Source organism: Mobula hypostoma, chromosome 4 (assembly GCF_963921235.1).
Source record: "Mobula hypostoma chromosome 4, sMobHyp1.1, whole genome shotgun sequence".
Taxonomy (NCBI): Eukaryota; Metazoa; Chordata; class Chondrichthyes; order Myliobatiformes; family Myliobatidae; genus Mobula; species Mobula hypostoma.
In genome coordinates, this window is record NC_086100.1 from 27,751,116 (window position 1) to 27,767,542 (window position 16,427).

Consider the following 16,427-nt stretch of genomic DNA (forward strand, 5'->3'; position numbering starts at 1 on the left):
GACAGAGGTATACAGAATTATGAAGGGTATAGATGGGGCAGATGCAAGCAGGGTTTGTCTGCTGAGGTTGGGTGGGACTAACAGAGGTGACGTGTTAAAGATGAAAGGTGAGAAGGTTAAGGGGAACATGTGGGGAAACTTCTTCACTGAGATTGTGGAGTGAACTGCCAGCACTAGTGATGCATGCGAGCTCAGTGTCAACGTTTCAGCAAAGTTTGGATAGATAAGTGGATGCTAGCGTTATGGAGGGCTATGGTCCCAGTGCAGGTAGGTGGGAGCAGGCGTTTAAATGGTTTCGGCAAGGACTAGATGGGCCAAAGAGCCTGTTTCCTGTGTTGTACTTTTCTGTGACTCTATGATGTTTTTCTTATAATATGGCAATCAAAACTGTACATACCTTCGGGATATCTTCTCCATGCTCATTCCCTCTTCCTGCAGCTGAAAGGGGCAGATTCACCTGCTCCATTCATATCCAATGATTGGAGGCGAAGAGTCATCTGCACCTGAAAAGTTGGGATAGCCACTGGCTTCCTTAGCGCCACCATTTGAAAATATAGTCCTCGGCCGTCAACACAATTTCTGGAGTTCTATAGAGGGGGATTCTGGGAACAAAGGGAATAGCCTCAGAACAGAGTTGTGGTTCCCAAACTTTTTATGCCATGAAACTTTATCATCAACCAAGGGATTCGTGGACCCCAGTTTGGGAATCCCTGGAACAGAGGGATGTCCCTTTAGAACAGAGATGAGGAGAAATTTCTTTAGCCAGAGGGTGGTGAATCTCTTGAATTCATTGCCACAGGTGGCTGTGGAGGCCAAGTCACTGGGTATATTACAAGCAGAGGTTGATAGGTACCTAATTAATAAGGGTTTTGAAGGTTATAAGGAGAAGGCAGGAGGATGGGGTTGAAAGGGAAGATAAATCAGCCGCGTTTGAATGGTGGAGCAGACTTGATGGGCTGAATGGCCTAATTTGGCTCTGATGTTTTGTGGTCTTATTTTTGCCATGTAAATGGCGTGTGTTTCATTCAGGAACTAAAAGTGCAACTGCCTGTGGTGTACTGATAAAAACTGGGGAATGCAAAAGTGAACTTTTGTATAATCTTTACATTTATTCTCTTAAGTAATAGTCTTCATAAGTTATAACCAGTTCCACATTCCCTGAGGTGCAGTAAAATGAGGCATTCAACAAAATCTCAAATCTTTCAGTTTTCAGTTTTAATATTGTATTAATTAACATTAATACACTTTTTCTTACTAAAAGATGCTTTTACAACATGAATCTGTTCATTGCAATAGAAACAGTAAATGTTAGTGGACATTTTGTTGGTATATCCATTGTCTGGCGCATGTACGGTGCAGGTCTTATATCAAGCAACTTTGTAAATGTCAAGATCAAGCTGCACATAGGCATAGACTAGACATTTACTAAGGAATGAACATTGTACCAATATCAGTGAACAATATTATAATGGCAAAATGCTCACTGGTGATCAATTTCAGATGACTTGGCTTTAGGTTTGTAGATTTCTTTCCCTGATGACCTTAGTCAACTATATGAAATTTTACAATACCGTAGCACCGATGCTATTTTCCTTTGAAATTCCATTGTATTTAATTACATAAATTTACATTCCCTAAAATGCATCAACTTACATTTTTGGGATTAAATTCTATTAATAATTCCTCTGCCCATCTCACCAACCTTGTAAATATCATTCAGTAGCTGAAGACTACCCTCCATAATCTCAGAAACACCAATGATTCTTGTGTTACTTGCAAACTTGGTATTCTTATTCACCACATTCACATCCAAATTGTTAATGGAGATGACAGATAGTGAGAATCTTCCTCTGGCCGCGGGCTTCCAATTGCAAAAACAACTCTTGACTGTCACCTCTGCCTCCTATTTGCACCATGTAGGGACTAAGCCTATGTGGCAGTCTGTACTCAACGTCCTGGCAAAGTTCAAAATGAGGAAGTGCACACAGAAAGCTGGAGCTATGAGTGCCACTCGTCAGTGAGATTTAGGGCGCTTCTCAGAACATCGGTAATTGATTGACCATATGCTGTGTTTAATTACTCCTGCTCCAGGCAATTTTCTGAATTGAGGCAAGTGCCCCCCCCCCCACCCCCTATTTTACAGGAGCACCATTGACAGTGTCCTGACAAGCTGCGTCTGCATCTGGGACGGGGGCAGCAGAGCCTCGGACCGGAAGTCCTTACAAAGGACTGTGAGTACAGCCAAGAGGATCACAGCGGTCTCCATACTATCTGTCGGAGACGTTTATCGGGAGTGCATGCATATGCAGGGCCTTTAATATTAACAAGGATCCCACCCACCCATCCAGCATCCTCTTTGATTTTCTACCATCAGGCAGGAGACTACGATGCATAGAGCCAAGAATGGATAGAATGTGAAACAGCTTCTTCCCTCGAGCCATGAGACTTCTGAACTCCCTGCCGTGCATCGAATTTGAAGTGCCACTGCTTAATCTGTTCTGTACCTTACAATATTTAATTTATACACTTCACTTTGTTTACTTATGGGTAATTCATTTGTAGATTTTCCCAGTTATAGTGTGTTACTGGGCTTCACACCTTGGTCTGGAGAAACATTGTCTCATTTGATAGTATACATGTATACAGTTAAATGACAATAAACTTGACTTGTTTGAGGTATAGCAAAGCTTGGTTTGAGGTGCCTTAGTTCTGCTGTACTTCTGTGGTCTGAATGTTGCCATGTTCTTTGCTTTAAAGAGATTTGGTAATGTCACCAAGGACTCCTGCGAGTTTCTGTGGATGTGCAACAGTCAGCATTCCTGGTGGCTGCACCACTGACTGGTACGGGGTCTCCAATGCACAGAGTTGGGTGCGAGAGGCTGAAGGCTCAGCCAGTTCCATTATGGACACAGCCCCGCCCACTATCGAGGACATCTCCAACAGCAACATCCGTCACTGACTATCTGGGACATTCCTTCTTCTCATTACAACCGTCAGGGAGCGGCTAAGGTAAGGGAGCCTGAGGACCCACACTCCGCAGTGTAAGAACAGCATCTCCCCTTGGCACTTGGACACTGTTTTGTTGTTCCTTTTTTTTTACACTATTTATTTATTTTGTAACTTATAGCATTTTTATGTCTCTGCACTGTACTGCTGCCACATAACAAATTTTGTGGCATAAGTCTACGATAATAAACCTGATCTGGATTTGTTGCAGTATCAGTGTTCTTGATATCACAAGGAATGAACTGAATTGGCTGGAAACTGAATTCTGTAATAGTGGAGACTTGGGAACGCAGATTGGATCATCCACTTGGCACGTCTCAGCCGGCCAATGGTGTAGTGCACCCACAATGGACTTTTGAGGTCGGTGGTCCCGGGTTTGAATCTGGCCGGCTCCTTGCACGCTATCCGTCTGTGCTGGGTTGAGTGTCGCGCTAGCAACTCGGCCTCGTAAATAAACAGACAAATGCTACAGAAACGGGAAGGTTGCTGCCTGATGTGTCTCAAGGAACAACAACCTGGCAGGTCTGGCTGAGATGGCTTCCTTCGGCATTCACAGAGTCGACTCTGCTGCCACTGAGAAGGGAAATGTTCTTGAGGACTCCTCCGTCTGTTAGCCATTATGCTGTCCATTGATAACTGGGCGAGGCAGGACTGCAGATGTCAACTCTTGCCTGTGGAAACACTGGACTATGAAGGAACAGGAGAGGTTTAGAGTTTAGGGAGACCGTTCATAGCTCTGGAATAAGATGGCTGAACGACCAGCTACCAAAGTGGGACAAAGAAGGCAGGAGGTATACAAGAGAACACAGTTAAATGGGTATAAAGTTTTACAAGGTTCTGGGACAGTTTGCGGTTATGGGTATTTGGAGAAGGGAGGGGAATACGGATTGGAATTTTGAAATTGCTGGTGCATTGTAAGTCAATCAATGGTGACCTGCATGGTTCAATGGGATGAATTTCAATGAAGAATATCAGAGTTATGAGTGAGCTTGTCTACAGTGGGGGAAAGTGGGAAGCTGACCAGGAAAACCTTCCAAGTAAACTGGAATGAATAGTCCTGAAATTTATAAGCAACACAAGTCAGTACACATTGAATAATTATGTCCTTTGGAAACTGAAGGCGCTTTGCCCTGTGCAGTACACTGTTCCTTATGGACAGAAAGCCAAAGTAATATCATTACAAGCAGGACTAATTGGGAGTTTTATTTCATTCTACTACATGGCAAATTCAGCTATAATGTTGGACATTTTCTTTATGTAAATTCTATTGTGGCTAACATAAGAAAAACTAAAAATTGTATGATATAAAAATATATATAGTTGTTTAACAAAGTGATATCAATTCATCTCACACTATAACAAGTATCTCAAGGGATAGATATAGATTTTGTACAATGTTGTAAATATGTGATAGATAGAAAGTCTAACACTCAGATTATCTCACAATGAAGGAAAAGGGAATAAAAATAAAGTGGGCCGTTTTCTGTATCAGCCACTGAGTACAACTGTACAAAACCACAAATAACCCCTTGAAGTCTGATGGGTTTGGGTTGCGGATCGATGTTCCAGATGTGTAGTGATAGGGTAGCTGGTCTTTACACAGAGTCGGAGAAGAGGTGATCAGGTTGGAGATCCCATTGACTAATCCGGCAGCAAATTATACAGCGGAGCGAAGGGAGGAGGGTTGGTGTCCTTCCTTACACAGTTAAAATCACAGCTCGGCAGCGATGCACGCATTGGCATGTACTCTGCAGGGACCCCCTGAGGAAAGAAAGATCATTATCACTTCAAATGCACATTTTTATTTCACCAGTGGGTACTAATTGTACTAATCGTGAAAAGGGTTTACACTACAGTTACTTTCCTAACTGCATCTACATCCACCAGAAGCCATCACAACTGCAGTTACATTGTCAATAAAAAGAAGTGGAACTGCTTGTCATTTCTTTAATTGTTTTCCCTGAAGAGGCCAGTGCTGCTCTCCTGCATTCAAGATACCTAAACACTGGATGAAATAAAGAAGAAGAGCCTCTACAGTATCTAATTTAACCTTTGTGATTAACCATATAACCATTGAACAATTACAGCACGGAAACAGGCCATCTCGGCCCTTCTAGTCCATGCCAAACTCATACTCTCACCTAGTCCCACCAACCTGCACTCAGCCTATAACCCTCCATTCCTTTCCTGTCCATATAGCTGTCCAGTTTAACTTTAAACGACAACATTAAACTTGCCTCAACCACTTCTGCTGGAAGCTCGTTCCACACAGCTACCACTCTCTGAGTAAAGAAGTTCCCCCTCATGTTACCCCTAAACTTTTGCCCTTTAACTCTCAACTCATGTCCTCTTGTTTGAATCTCCCCCATTCTCAATGGAAAAAGCCTAACCATGTCAACTCTATCAATCCCCCTCATAATTTTAAATACCTCTATCAAGTCCCCCCTCAACCTCCTACGCTCCAAAGACTAAAGACCCAACTTGTTCAACCTTTCTCTGTAACTTAGGTGATGAAACCCAGGTAACATTCTAGTAAACCTTCTCTGTACTCTCTCTATTTTGTTGACATCTTTCCTATAATTTGGTGACCAAAACTGTACGCAATACTCCAAATTTGGCCTTACCAATACTTACAAGTTTTCAGCTCAAGTGATGTAGAATTTAACAATAATGTACTAAATTATTAAAATGTTTAGTGACGAAGTAATATCTGTCAATTACCAAAGAGCAAGTCGTAAATATCGGAACCAGCGATTCAAAAAAAAAATCTGCCTGTTCTATCTTGCTTGTTTATACACACACACACACACACACACACACACACACACACACACACACACACCCATCCACCCACCCACACCCACACACACACTTTTCAGCAGTATCTCTATTCCATTTTACTATTTTACTAACATCCTACATAAAGACTAACTGACTAATTGGGATGGTCATAGATTCATAGAAAAGTACAGCACTGAAATAGGCCCTTCAGCCCATCTAGTCCATGCTGAACCATTTAAACTGCCTGGTCCCATTGACCTGCTCCTGAACTATAGTCCTCCATACCCCTACCATCCATGTACTTATCCAAACTTCTCTTAAACGTTGAAATTGAGCTCACATGCACTACTTGTGCCAGCAACTCGTTTCACACTCCCACCACCCTTTGATTGAAGAAGTTACCCTTCATATTTCCCTTAAACTTTGCACCATTCACCCTTAACCCATGACCTCTAGTTGTAGTCTCAACTGGTCTTTGAACGGTAAAATTAAACTTAGAATTAAAGGTAGACTTATCTGTGGTGGAACTCAGCAGGTTGAGGAGCTTCTGTGGGGGCAAAGGAATTGTTGACATTTCAACTGAGGTATAGACAGCAGCTATACTTCGTTAGGAGTCTGATAAGATTTTGTATGTCATCAAAGACTCTCCAAATTTCTACAGGTGTGCCGTGGAGGGCATTCTAACTGGTTGCATTCACCTTCTGGTATGGAGGGGCCACTGCACAGGATCGAAAAGAGCTGCCACCAGCTCCATCATGGACACAACACTCCCCAACTACATGGACGTCTTCACGTGCGGTGCCTCAGGAAGACGGCATCCATCGTTAAAGCCCCTCACCACTCAGGACATGCCCTCTTCTCACTACTACCATCAGGGAGGAGGTACACACTCAACATTTCAGGAACAACTTCTTCCCCTCCGCCATCAGATTTCTGAATGAATCATGAAGCAACCCATGAGCCCTTAACTATTTTGGCTTTTTTCCCACTATTTACAAGGTATATTTCTTATTGTAATTTGGTATATTTTTTATGTTTTGCACTCTACTGCTGCCACAAACAACACATTTCATGACATACATCAGTGATAATACACTGAATTGGTCTCTGATCTGATTCTGACGCCAGGTTTCAATCCAAGGCATCAACAATTTCTTTCTCCCCACAGACACTGCTGGACTTGCTCAATTCATCCAGCGGATTATTTATTACCCCAGATTCCAATATCTGCAGTCCTTTCTGTTTCAAAATCTATGGGATTGCAGGTTTTGTGTCGATAAGAGGGCATGTCTCATGAGGAAAAGTTAAGGCTTTTCTCTTTGGAGTGAAGGAGGATGAGAGGTTACTTGACAGAGATGTATAAGATGATAAGGAGCATCAATAGCGCGGACAGCCAGCACTTTTCTCCCAGAGCGGCGGTGACGAATATCAGAGAGCACAATTTTAAGGTGATTGGAGGAAAGTATAAGGGGGGGGGGGATATCAGAGGTGCTTTTTTTTACACAGAGAATGGTGGGTGTGTGAAATGCATTGCCACCTGTGGTGGTAGATCAGATACTTTGGAGTCTTTTAAGAGACTCTCAGATAGGTACATGAATGAAAGAAAAATAGAGGGCTACGTGGGAAGGAAGCATTAGATTGATCTAGGAATAGATTACAGGACAGTACAACACTGCGGGCTGAAGGGCTTGTGCTGAGCTGTATTGTTCTATGTTCTAACTTGGCAAAAGTCATATTTTGCAACTAACACTAAAAATTCAGGAAAATAATCTTCTTAAACAGATGCTATGAAAAGAAATCGTAGTCATTTCCAGACAATGTAATGCCATTAGCAGCTAAAGAACTTTGGTAGAAAAAAACAAAACAACATATTTTTAGCTTTTTGTAGATTGCTGTCAAGGTACATTGGAAAAGTCCACACCTTTCTAAATGCACAGAATAAAGAGGCAAATACCTGATGCACTGTGTCTACTGCATGTTCGTGTAGCAGGAGCGGTGCAGATGGAGATAGTATGGGCTGTGACTCCCGCTGCTCCTTAGACTTGTATCTGGAATTCTGAATGTGGAAGAGCTGGAAACTAACCTCAGGTCCAACAAGGGACTCCTGTAAAAGAATAGGCAGATTATTTTGCAAGACTAAAGTAGCTGTTAGCAGAGTGGTGGTTAGCGGCATCAATACCGGGCTTTGAGGCGAATGATCGTGAGTTTGAATCTCGCCAGCTCCTTGCTCGCTTTCCATCAGTGCCACGCTGAGCATCGCATTAGCAACTTGGCCTCACAAAAAAACAGTCAAATGCTATGGACACCACAAAAATGCCACCTGATGTGCCACAAGGCACGAAAAGGAACAACAACAAATAACTGTGGTACTTTCTTCATAGTTGAAAATTAGAAATACAACAAATAAGTTCATAGTACATGCTGCCATTATCTTTGAAATAGGGCATTAGATAAAGGAAACAAAAAAAAAGGTTTGATGACTTCAACATCACTGTTCCTTCTAACCTGTGTGGGTGCACAGTAACTGAAATGCTCCCGAGCACATAGCTGTGCAGATCAAATTTTCTTTTACATAATGCTAATATAATTTTGAAATCTACTTTAGTGAAATAACCTGTAGTTAATTGTGTTAATGAATATAATCTATAAATTTTCTAAATAATAATTCTACCACAACCTTTACTTTGAAATACTTCAGAGCTTCAACATATTTACATTGTCAGTGTTTCAAGTTACAACAATGTTACAAACTGTAACAATAAACACAGAATGGAAGTCAGTAGCTCATTTCAATTTTCATTCTGAATATTCATATGCATATTACCAGAGAAATCATTTAAAGAGCTGCACAGTGCAGCTCAGGGCAATGGCTGGTCTATGCAGCAGTAAAGAAAGATCAGAGGGAACTTTGTTTAACATGCACTGTAATGAATTCTATAATGAATTCCTGGTATAATTACGAATGTTGACAACTTGGTAGCTTCGCAACTCAAAATGTGAAAAGGGTCCCCCCATATACTTTACACGTAATTTTTAAATTTTGTTTAGAGATTGACCATGGTAACATGCACTACTGGCCCAATGAGCCCATGTCACCCAATTACAGCCTCGTGAGCAATTAACCTACTAACCCACACATCTTTGGAAAGTGCGAGGAAACTAGAACAATTAGAGGAAACCCACGCAGCTATGGGGAGACTGTACAAACTCCTTATAGACAGAGGCAGAATTGAACTCGGCTCACTGACTCTGTGATAGTGCTACCCTAATTGCTGCACTAACTGTGTTATACTGTATGCCCCACTGCATCAGCTGCTGTGGCAGTAATATTCTGCTTGAATGTTAATGCCTTGACTATCGGTGTTTTAGTGATACCCTGCAGCTTATTCAAATGATTTGGCTTTTTTTCCTTTGAAAATAAGACCATAAATCACTGAAATAGACCCTCAGCTCATGAGAAAGGGTCTCAGCCTGAAATGTCAACTGTTCACTTCTCTCCATGGATGCTGCCTGACCTGCTGAGTTCCTCCGGCATTTTGTGTGTGTTGCTCCAGCATCTGTAGTTTCCCTTCTGCTTCAGCACACGTTGACTACCGACCAGCTTTTTACACTGAACCAACACCATTGCATTTTAGCCCCTCACTCTCCCACCAATCCCCCCTCAGACGTTACCACACACCTATGCACTTAGATCCGCAGTGCTCAATTAACCTGCCCAGCTGCTTTTCTTTGGCATTTAGGAGGAAACTGGAGCATCCACAAGAAACCCATGTGGTGTCAGGAAGATCAACACAGCGAGCTATAAACTGACTGTGCCACAGTGGAAAGGTGTTAATGAAATTCTGATTGCATATATCTAGAATGGGGTCTGCCTGCAGCATAACAGATGAATTATTACCTATACTTGAAAACTCAATAGGCAAGATAAGGTATTGAACAATGAACAGCCACCCAGCTAATCCAATTACTCCTGAAACATTTAAAAGCCAATTTAAGAACTGGCTGAAAAAACCATGGAAAATACAAAGTCTGGATTTGCATTGTACTAATGGCATGATAACAATATAAACAGACTGTACATATATGAAGGAGACATCCTCAATGAAGAGAGAGGCATTGTTACCATTTCTAGTTAAATACCTTTCAGCTTGGATGAAAAGAGGTTTAATCGTTAGCTATTTTTCTTTCTCTATGAACTTTCTGAGCATATCTAGTCTTTTTCATCTTTATTGCTACATTGCATCTTGGAAATAACTGATTGGATAGGAAGGGGGAGTGCAGCTAATGTATTCATATAAGATATTGGAGAGCCAGCTCTAGGAGGTGTTATTAAAATTTGGTCAAATGCTAAGAAGCAATTTGAATAGAAAAGAACATAGAACAGCACAACACAGAAATAGCTTTGTCTGTGCTGACCATGAAGCCAAACTACCCTAATCCCGCCTGATCTGTATCCCTCCATCCCCTGACAGTTCTTGTGCCAATCTGAATACTCTTTAAACCTCTTGTATCTGCTTCCACCACCTCCCTGACAGAATGTTCCAGGCATCTGTGTGTGAAAAAAAAAATTGGCTTAAATCTACTCACCTTAACCCTACACCCTCTAGTACTTGAGTGTCCACCCTGAGGAAAAAAGACCCTGATAATTGCCCCCGTCCCTCATAATTGTATAAACTTCTGTCAGGTTGCCCCTACGATGTTCCAGAGAAAACAGTCCAAGATTGTCCATCCTCTCCTTATAGCTAGCGAGTATTTTGAGAAGAAAAGTATTCTACTTGATTAAGAATTTTTCTTCAAATATGCTTTGAGTACATTTGAGTATACTCCAGTCCACATTAAAATACTTAAAGGCATTCATCCTATAAACATTTTCTCCACAACTCACCGCATTCGCAATGAAAAATTACCCTCATCAAGACTGAAAAATTCTTGGCAATTTTATATCTTCTTACCATGTTTTTGAAGCTGCCAAGGATGGCCGTGGTGATAATTCCCAAGAGGAAGGCAGAAACATTCAGCGCCGTGACGAGCCAAATCATAATGTAAACCACTTGTACCTCCTGGCAACTCTTCACTCCAATAAATTCAAAGTAATTGTTCAGGTAATCACCACTATAGAAAGAAAAGTAATTAGCTGCTGAATAATGTCCTAACAAATATGGGTCGATTCATAATCATAACAGCCTGCTCTGGGGAAAATTCCCTGACCTAATCTTGAAGGAGCAGTTAGTGTGACATATGTAAACACAAAAGAGAAGGCATATAATAGAGCAAATATTAGTGGGAAGTTAGAGGATTGGGAATCTTTTAAAAACCAATAGAAGACAACTAAAAAAGCCATAAGGAGGGAAAAGACAAAATATCAAGATAAGCTAACCTGCGATATCAAAGAGGATACCAGAAGGATTTTCAGATACATAATAGAGAGTAAAAGAAAGAAGCAAGTGGATATTAGACCACTGGAAAATGTTGCTGGAAAGGTAGTAATGAAAACAAGGAAATGGTGGACGAACTGAATAAGTATTTTGTGTCACTGTGGAAGACACTAGCAGTATGGTGGAAGTTCAAGAATGTCAGAGGGCAGAGGTGAATGCAGTTGCTATTACTTGGGAGAAGGTGTTTGGGAAACTGAGAAATCTGAAGGTAGGTAAGTCCAGATTGACTGCACCCCAGTATTCTGAAAGAGGTGGCTGAAGAGATCGTGGAGGCATTAGTAATGATCTTTCAAGAATCATTAGATTCTGGCACGGCTCCGGAGGACTAGAAAATTGCAAATGTCACTCCACTCTTCAAGAAGGGAGCGAGGCAGCAGAAAGGGAAGTATAGGCCCGTTGGTTTGACCTAAGTGGGTGAGAAGATGTTTAGGTCGATAGTTAAGGATGAGATTTTGGGGTACTTGGAGGCACATGATAAAATAGGCTAAAGTCAGCATGGTTTCCTTAAGGGGCAATCTTACCTGACAAATCAGTTGGAATTCTTTGAAGAAATAAGAGTAGGATAGATAAAGGAGAATCAGTGGGTGTTGTGTACTTGGATTTTCAGAAGGCCTTTGACAAGGTGTTGTGATTGAGGCTGCTTAACAAGATAACAGCCCATGGTATTACAGGAAAACTCAGGTTACAACGTTGTCTGATTGGCAAGAGACAAAGAGTGGGGACAAAGGGAGCCTTTTCTGGTTGGCTATCGGTGACTAGTGGTGTTCCACAGGGGTCAGTGTTGGGATTACTTCTTTTTACATTGTATGTCAATGATTTGGATGATGGAATTGAAAGCTTTGTGACTAAGTTTGCAGACAACATGAAGATAGGTGGAGAAGCAGGTAGTATGGAGGAAGCAGGAAGGCTGAAGAAGGACTTTGACAGATTAGGAGAGTGGGCAAAGAAGTGGCAGATGCAATACAATGTCAGGAAGTGTATGGTCATGCACTTTGGTAAAAGAAATAAAAGCATAGACTGTTTTATAAATAAGGAGAAAATTCAAAAATCTGAAGTGCAAAGGGACTTGGGAGTCCTTGTACAGGATCCCCTAAACATTAATTTGCAGGTTGCGTCTGATGCGGAAGGCAAATACAATGTTAGCATTAATTTCAAAAGGAATAGAATATAAAAACAAGGGTGTAAAGCTGAGGTTTTATAAGGCACTGATGAGGTCTCACTTGGAGTATTGTGAGCAATTTTGGGCCCCTTATCGAAGCATTTTCCAAGAAAGGATGTGCTGACATTGGAGAGGGTTGAAAGCAGGTTTCCAAGATGATTCTGGGAATGAAAGATTTGTCATATGAGAAGGCTTTGATGGCTTTGGGCCTATACTCACTGGAGTTCAGAAGAATATAAGGGGCAGGGGCAGAAATCTCATTGAAACCCATCGAATGTTGAAAGGCCTAGATAGAGTGGATGTGAAGAGAATGTTTCCTGTAATGGGGGAGCCTACGACCAAAAGGCACAACCTAAGAATAGAGGGACATCCATTTAACATGGAGATGAGAGGCCGAAGGCTGATGAATGTGTAGAATTTGTTGCCACAGGGGATTGCAGAGGCCAGGTCATTGGGTGTATTAAGAGTGTGAAATGTTACGAGGAGAAGGTAGGAGAATGGGGTTGAGAGGGAAATGGATCAGCAATGATCAAATGGCAGAGCAAACGAGATGGGCCAAATAGCCTAATTCTGCTCCTATGTCTTATGGTCTTATCAGCTGTCCTCCAATCATCTGGTATCTCACCGGTGGCTAAGGACTTTTTAAATATCTCTGCTAAGGCAACCTCTAATTTCTGCACTAGCCTATCACAGGGCCTGAAGGAACACCTTGTTAGCCCTGGGGATTTGTTCATCTTAATATCTCCCCCAACTCTTTTGTCCCCATGCATATATGACCACTATAATCTTCATGATTTTATATACCTCTATAAAGTCTCCCCTCAACCTCTTATGTTCTAGGGAATAAAGTCTTCGTTTTTGCAACCTCTTCTTATACCTCAGGCTCCCAAGCCGAGGCAACACCTTGATAAATTGTTTCTGTATTCTTTCAAGTTTAATAACATCTCTCCTTTAACCGGATGACCAAAACAGTGCACAATACTTCAAGTGCAACCTCAACATGGCCTCTTATATTATTGATGATTTTTTAATGTTCTTTGGAGGTCATCTATACTTAAAAATGGATTGTGTTTACAAATTAGACCATCAAACATTGTAAATGGATTTTATTTACAAGTTAAACCATCAAATATTGGAAAATCCCATACAGTGGAGCTGGAGGAGTGTTAAGTTGTTATTGGGCTTTGCTGGGGATGGTTGCACATATCTGGAGAGATGAGAAATGCTGATATTGTTCTTCTTGGAGCAGGGAAGTATCAGAGCAAATACAAAAACAGTGTTGAAAACTATGAGTGGTTTGATGGAGAAGATGAGGAGAAACTGCTTTCAGCAGTAAGAGATCTAGTAAGATGAGAGACATAGAGATAGACCTCACAGAAACAGGCCCACCAGCCCTTTGAGTTTGGCACTGATCATCAGCCACCCATTTACACCAACCTACATAATCACAATTATTATTCTCCCCACTTTCGCCCTGAACCCACTTCTTTAAATATCTCAAACCCTCTAAATTGCCTTCCTTCTTTAAGGTACTTCTGATAAACCTTGATCCCTGAGCAATCTTTCTGCCACCTGCCCCAGTGGTTCAGTATTAAATTATGTTGGGATGTTTTGAAAGATTTAAGGGAAGCATGGACAGATACAAGAATGAAAGGATATGGAGAGCTGTGGTCTACGTGCAGGTCGATGGGACTAGGCAGACTGGGCTGGGATGGACTAGATGGGCCAAGTGGATTGTTTCTGTGCCGTAGTGCTCTATGAACCTAAAACCATTAGTTAATGCCGTTGCTCTAACATTCGTCTTAACCACAAACAAACACAATTTATCTTTGTGTACTGTTCTTGTTCTCTTGTGTTTTTCGGATTTGAATCTGTTTTTGCCAGCATGAAGACAATTCTGGCTTATGGACATACGGAGTGGATTTAATCTTTTTCCAAAACTGTTTTGCACGTAATCAGTATGGCCAGTGGAGAGATCAGAGCCTATGAGTCTACACTAGCTTCCAAAATCCTCGTGGACGGAAGAGCAATATTGCATCATACAACTGAGTGCTGTAAATCAAATCATCACTTTCATTCCTGCTCTCTCAAACCAAAACTAACCTTTTCATTTTGCTATGTATTAAAAATAAGTCTGTAAATTAATATTTCAATCGTAAGAAGACATAATTAAGACTGTAAGATATAAGGGCAGAATTGGGCCATTCAGCCCATCAAGTCTGTTCTACCATTCCATCATGGGTAATCTATTATCCCTTTCAACCTGCCGCACTCCTTTCTCCCATTCTCCTGCCTTTTCCCCATACTTGCTCACAATACTCTAAGTGCAGCCTGACCAATACCTTGACATAATTGTTAATAATATAGTTATAAACATGTGTCATTATATTTAAGGAGAAATGCAAAACAAACACCACCATAAAAAGTAAACATTTTGCCATCAGTAAAGCTGCTCACTGTAGTAAAGCCTTTTGCAGATAATCAAGGCTGTTTGGTTAGTTCAGGAAAAGGACTCTGAGGTAAAGGATCAGCTGCAATCCTACTGAATGACAGGGCAAGCCGTTAACCTTTGAGCTTGCCAAAATTCTCACCATAACTGTGGCCTTGAATGTAACAAACTGGCTGCAGGAGATTTGATTACTGCTGTCGGTATACACCGTGAGAATGTAATACTGTGAGAGCAACCATGGGAAGATGGAAGTTTATTGATGCTAGCGAAGAGTGGTGATAGGTGACGACTGGTTCAGATTAAGTGATATGAGCTGGTGCTCTGTGTGGGTCTGCTTTCTGTGGCACTTCATATCAGTGGAAAGGGCCTAGGGTAGTTTTTCTCCAGGCTTCCCCAACACGATGGTCATGAGCAGCGCGGGGTGATGCAGTGAGGGGCCCACGCATGCCGATATAAAGCTATTAATGCTTGCTCTGTTCTGTCCTAATAAACATAGATTTGCAGTTTTAAGTAGATAATTGGTGCTGTGTTTCTCTGTCTCATTGAGTCAGATCGGAGAACCTACAGTATTGTTTTAAGGAAACACAAGCATAAGAGTGAGTGCGAAGGACTTATTCCCACTTTTTCATATGCTCTATGTATATAGAGCTTGATTTCCTGGCAGGAACTTTTGATCACCAGTGGCTGACCAAGTACTTGAGATACTGCAGGATGTCATCTCCAGCCAATAAATAGTCCATCCTGACGCATTTCAAATCATAGTCAGGGACTTTAACCAGATTTGTTTGAAGAAAATCCGGCCCAATTACCATCAGCATATAGCCTGTAGCACCCAGGGTCCCAGCACACCAGACCACTGCTATATTAAGATAAGGAGTGCCTACTGTTCCATGCCCAGACTGCATTTTGGTAGATCTGATCACTTGGTTGTGCTTCTCCTGCCTGAAGATAGACAGAGGCTAAAGAGCAAGGCTCCAGCGATTAGAACAACAAAGAGAAAGTCGTGGGAGGCAAAGGAGAGGCTATGGGATTGCTTTGAGGTGGTGGACTGGGCTGTGCTAAAGGACTCACCCATAGATCTGAATGAATACACCAAGGTTGTCACAAGCTTTATTAAAATACCTGTAGACGAGTGTGTCCCCACAAAGTTAAACACAGTCTTCCCCAACCCGAAGCCCTGGATGAACCATGAGACCTGCAGTCTGCTGAGGGTCAGGTCAGAGGCATTCAAGTCCAGTGACCAAGAAAGGTAGAAGTCCAGGTATGATCTTCACATAGCTATCTCGCAGGCTAAGTGGTAACTCTGGATTAAACTTAAACTAACGAAGGATGCTTGACAGTTGTGGCAGGGCATGATTGTTATAAAGTAACATCAAGGAACATAAGCAACAACAGAGCTTCCAGATGAGCTCGGTGCCTTCTGTGCTCACTTTGACAGTCAAAACAAGGAGTAACCATCACAAATTCCCAGAGCTCCCAGCGATCCTGTGATTTCAGTCTCCAACGCCGACACGCAAGCAGCCTTCAGGAGGATGAACCCAAAAAAAGCATCTGGCCCGGATGGAGCACCTGGCCAGCTACAAAAGATCTGTGCTGA

General features: G+C 41.8%; 1 protein-coding gene across 1 annotated transcript in view; it reads right to left on the reverse strand.

The window, feature by feature from the left end:
- Positions 1–4,647: 4,647 nt before the first annotated feature.
- Positions 4,648–16,427, reverse strand: part of LOC134345077 (transmembrane protein 255B) — a 105,659-nt gene continuing 93,879 nt past the window's right edge. The window contains exons 7-9 of the mRNA XM_063045210.1: positions 10,740–10,899; positions 7,742–7,891; positions 4,648–4,767 (exon numbers count right to left, since the gene is read on the reverse strand). Coding sequence (XP_062901280.1) covers positions 4,648–4,767; positions 7,742–7,891; positions 10,740–10,899 — 430 coding nt within the window. The remainder of the gene's footprint in view (positions 4,768–7,741; positions 7,892–10,739; positions 10,900–16,427) is intronic.